Source organism: Oncorhynchus kisutch, linkage group LG6 (assembly GCF_002021735.2).
Source record: "Oncorhynchus kisutch isolate 150728-3 linkage group LG6, Okis_V2, whole genome shotgun sequence".
NCBI lineage: Eukaryota > Metazoa > Chordata > Actinopteri > Salmoniformes > Salmonidae > Oncorhynchus > Oncorhynchus kisutch.
In genome coordinates, this window is record NC_034179.2 from 46,747,141 (window position 1) to 46,751,707 (window position 4,567).

General features: G+C 42.8%; 1 protein-coding gene across 2 annotated transcripts; it reads right to left on the bottom strand.

The window, feature by feature from the left end:
• Positions 1-748: 748 nt before the first annotated feature.
• On the bottom strand, positions 749-3,300 carry foxr1 (forkhead box R1). Of its 2 annotated transcripts, none has more exons than XM_020484598.2 (6): positions 3,006-3,300; positions 2,791-2,892; positions 2,436-2,680; positions 1,987-2,255; positions 1,355-1,587; positions 749-1,036 (listed from the first exon to the last, which is right to left on the bottom strand). In XM_020484598.2, the coding sequence occupies exons 1-6, from the start codon at positions 3,124-3,126 to the stop codon at positions 1,008-1,010; spliced, it is 999 nt and encodes a 332-aa protein (XP_020340187.1). In that variant the 5' UTR covers positions 3,127-3,300; the 3' UTR covers positions 749-1,007. The 2 variants fall into 2 exon arrangements, with proteins under 2 accessions (XP_020340187.1, XP_020340186.1); XM_020484597.2 differs by having other exon boundaries at positions 2,791-2,895.
• Positions 3,301-4,567: the final 1,267 nt, after the last annotated feature.

Sequence of the window (4,567 nt, forward strand, 5' to 3'; positions counted from 1 at the left end):
CTCTCTCCGCATATATGGGAACTCCTTCAAGACTGCTGGAAAAGCATTCCAGGTAAAGCCATTCCTCAAAGTTCTCCATATTTGTTGTCAAGGAAGTGAGTTTATACAGGATGTACCACCCCCACCTACTGTCAACCAATCATGTCACATGTGGAGGGCTCTATGTAGCTCTGCATTGTTACATTTGGGAGGCGTCATGCAATGCGGTACAGAGCTCCATTTGGCCTCTGCAGCAGGCAACTCTGTTCCTGGAGTGCTGCAGGATTATTCTTCCAACTAGACACCACACATGACTGAGGTAATTAAGCAGTTCAGTGATTGCCCAAAGTCAACACACCTGGTCTCCCAGGTTGGTTAAATCAAATACATGAATTGCCTGCAGCACTCCAGGACCAGGGTTGCCTACCCCTGCTCTGGAGACTCCGCATCACACCCTCCGCACAGAGCCTCCAAATCAAGCATGGATGGCTAGATAGCTACCAACAATGACATGAAGCTCCCATTTGGGGAATGGTAAATGCTTAATTTCAGCTGGTTTCATGTCAATGCTAATATGGCTAACAAGCAACAAGCAAAGCAAACCCCATCCGTTTTGTCCCATAGTTGTGCACATGTCGATTGCGTTGCTAAACAACCAACCCATCTATTGTAGATTGGTTTGTTACTATTCATCTTTACAGATGCAAAACCATTTTTAGATGTATTATTATCTATCAGCCAACTGAGATGATAGTAGATAAACAAGTGGTGTCATTTGCCAAAAGTTATGATGCATTTTTATTTTCAGAACAAATCCAAAAGTACAGTTAGTGTTATTCATACACACGTCTGAAAAACATCAGCACACCCCCAAAATCGATAACATACCCAAAAAAATATACAGTAAGGAAAGCATAATTGAAGTGCTGTTGTTCACTTATCCATTATCAACAGCCATCGATGCCCCTTGCATCACAGCCATTGTCCCAAGGTCCCACCTCAGTTTGGGGTAACCTCTAAGGCACAGATCATAGCGCAAACAAAGTCTGAATCATATCTGTCAAATAAGAAAAAAAAACATTTATGTACAGGTTGCCACACCAATGTAACTGACAGTATTTCCAGCTCAGTATGAAAACCCTCTTGTTGTCCAACCACTTCCTTAGCCTCATTTGAAAGCCTGGCCCATACATTGGTATGCACAATGTTGGACATCATTGGGTCATCGACATCCAATATTAATCAAACACAGCCCTACGTATGTAAATTGCAAGAAAACAATGTCCTCTGTCACCCCCTAATAAGACAGCTCTGCACATGGAGGTTCTATAATTTAATTCAATGGCTCTGTGTAATTCTATGACTACTAACTCACCAGGATTATTCATGCTTCTCTTCAACACTTTGTACGAGTCCCCGGTAAGGGTGTGGATTTCATCCCTCAGCCTCCGGCGTCCTTCTAGAGTCAGGTGCCACAGACAGGACTTCCTCTTCCCCTCGCTGCACACCTGCTGGGGGGTCTTACGAAAGCTGTTGCTGAAACACAGGTTGTGGCGGATAGTGTTCTTCCAGCCGTCAGGGGCTGTCTGGAAGAATGGGAAGTGCTCTCTGGGAGAGGGAACCGTGAGAATCACACACAATCATCCTCAATTACACTTTCAATGACTGAGACCTCAAGGTGTCAGAACAATGACAGATGGAAACAATAACAAATAAATCCCTAAACTCTTCTGTATGCACTTGTGAAGCACTGAGAGGTTGTTGATATAAGCAACATGGTGAAACTTCCACCCTTAGGCTATCAGAGGACAAGGTGGCTCCATTACATTCTTACTGTACATCTGTCAAATCCTCTCAGCTCTCCACAAGTACTTAAGGGTCGATTTGGGATTCAGTATAGTTTCTCCAGCTGCAACAAAATAGTAACTGCATTGTGTTACTGGTCTGGTAATCTCCACCTATCAGTTCAAAAACACGTGATGCTTCTCTGTGGTCAGTAGTTCTTACCTCGTGAAGTTATAGATCTGTTGGACATTGAGGCTGCCAGTGCGGCTGCTGCCAATAGCCATGGCGATTAAGATGCAGTAGTTGACAGGGGGACGCAGCCAGGCTCCGCTCTTCAGGTTGTTGCTGTCTTGAAGGACGCGCTGGAGGCGCTTGCTTTGGGCCAGACTAAGCTTTCGTGGTCCACCCTTAGGGGCCTTTGCCTTGCGGGCAGTTTTGACTTTCCGACAAACGGGGACATCCACCGAAGAGGTGTCATCCTCATCTGTAAGCTATGAAAAATATGTCACAAGATGTAGTTATTGAAGCAAGAGATCAGTTGAGTGCAATATGTCCAATGTGCTCCTAAATGCTTATACATATTGCACTGATTTAATCTCGTTTGAAAACCATGAACTAAATACATATCTTTTTTCACTATAAGTTTGCTCTCCTGATCAGAGTTTACCTACCATGTACTCACTGGAGGACGCGTCATGTGGAGAGTCGGCCAAGCAGGTGTCCTCAGTAGGTGAAACTGGAAGCACATTTGGGATAGACTTGGGTTTGACATGGGTGACTGTGGGCTTGGGTACTGGTGCCAGGTGTTTCAGTGGCACCTTGGGACTCAATAGCTTTGTTACTTTTTTGGGATACTTAATTGGGCAGGCTAGGTTGGGGTTGACCATCAACCACAGATTTGGCTGTATTGGAGAGTCTGAAATGCAAGTACATTTTAAGTTAACATTGAAGCACCAAACACATACATGAAACATTTCAAATGGGGCTAAGACTAAAGTTAAGTAACGTCTCTATTAGGCATGTTACCCTCAACTGATTTCTGATAGTTTTGAAAAGGGAGGTCGTCCTTTCTTCTCGATATTCTTGCATACTGCCACTGAACCAGATACTGATCATTCCGTTTGTCTCCTGCTAATGAGTAATAGACAGACAAAACAAAGTGTTGTACCACAACTTTTCAGGGCAGCATGTCATCATTAATCCCCTTCGGAGGGTAAATTGCACACAGGTGTTTTTCTTACCTTGGTAAAATTGGTCAGTTGTTGTGGTCAGCTTGATCTCTTCATCCATATCCCAGTCGTTAAGGCTGTTTGAAAGATGGAGCTCAAGAAACCTGCTTCGAGTTTGGAATTGTAGAGACATTCTCGTTCTGTTGATATGAGTAATGTAAAAAACACTTCTGAATATATCACACACGCCAAAATACCCCTCTCTTGAAACTCATCATAAGTTCTGACTGAATTCACTCAAATCTCCAATTATAGGTAAGGCCCTTGCCACAGCATTTATGCCAGGTGTGAAGAATTAGCCATTAGTGCCTTGAGCAGTTCTGTCTTTCTCTCCTATAAAATGTTGAAATTACATTTGGTTAGGCCTCATAAAAAAATATTGTATTTATTTAGGAAATATGATAAGCGTCCTAATTGTCATCAAGAAAAACTTTAAATGTTTTATAAAATGAATTACCACAGTTGTGTTTTCTAATAGCCGTCATCCACAGGCGGCTGGTGGCACGTTAATTAGGTAAGACGGGCTCATAGTAATGTTTTGAACAGAATAAATGGAATGGTGTCGAACACGTCAAACACATGTTTTCCATATGTTTGATACCATTCCATTCACTCCATTCCAGCCATTATTATGAGCTGTCCTCCCCTCAGCAGCCTCCTGTGCCGTCATCACTGCAAAAGAGATGCTCAATTAACTTCCTTGATACTGTAGCTAATGGCAAAGCAGGTAAGCGGAGAGTCGCTGGTGTGAAAGGCAAAGACCCTACGCATCGCGCTAATAGATGGAAATTGTAACATGGCTCTTATAGTAAGTATAACTATAACTAACTTCTCAGCCCCCTTACACGTCCAGGCCTAACGACCGCCATCCCGCTTCTGACACCACTGTAGGGAATGGTGGGGCGGGGAAGTAAAACCGGGTCGCTGGCGTGAAAGGCAAATATCCTACGCATAGCGCCAATAGGGTGAACCCACTTGGTGGAATTTGGAACATGGCTCATACAAGGATCACTTCAACACAAAAAATATATAATTATCAAGCATATTTAAACAAAAGCAAGTCATGGTTCTGATATTAGCATTTTTTTGCGCATCAACTTCCTAAAAATGCTAATATGGATACCATAACTTGAATGGGATTTGTGCCACAGATGCAAAATCGTTAGCATTTGGAAACCAGTGCCGGGGAAATAAACCCCAAAATGTATTGCCGTCATACCTTGTCAATAGAACTGCTGACGTGGTAAGGAAACCAATGTCTTTTTGTAATTTAGGTGAACTATCTTGTTAAAGATTCTAGTTTTGAGAATAGAAAACTGTCTTGAGATCCAAAAGATCCATGAGAAATGCCGAATGCCAACCCAGTTTTATTATGCTCCGTCTTCTCCGCCTGTCACTGGATTTCCTCTCACCACTATATTTGGTGGTAAGTGGAATCCCCAAACCAGATGCTTCAGGCTTTTACCCACAGAGATGTATAGAGATCAATAAATGTAAATAAACCGTTTTTGCATGACCATTACCATTGAGGGCATTCACCATTTTAAGGTAGTCAACTGGGTGGGGATTCTTAT

Coding starts and splice junctions, on each gene's coding strand:
- foxr1 (XM_020484597.2), bottom strand. CDS start 3,126: ATGTCTCTACAATTCCAAACTCGAAGCAGGTTTCTTGAGCTCCATCTT. Junction 2,681..2,790: donor CTATCAGAAATCAGTTGAGG/GTAACATGCCTA, acceptor CTTGCATTTCAG/ACTCTCCAATACAGCCAAAT. Junction 1,037..1,354: donor GAGAAGCATGAATAATCCTG/GTGAGTTAGTAG, acceptor CTTATTTGACAG/ATATGATTCAGACTTTGTTT.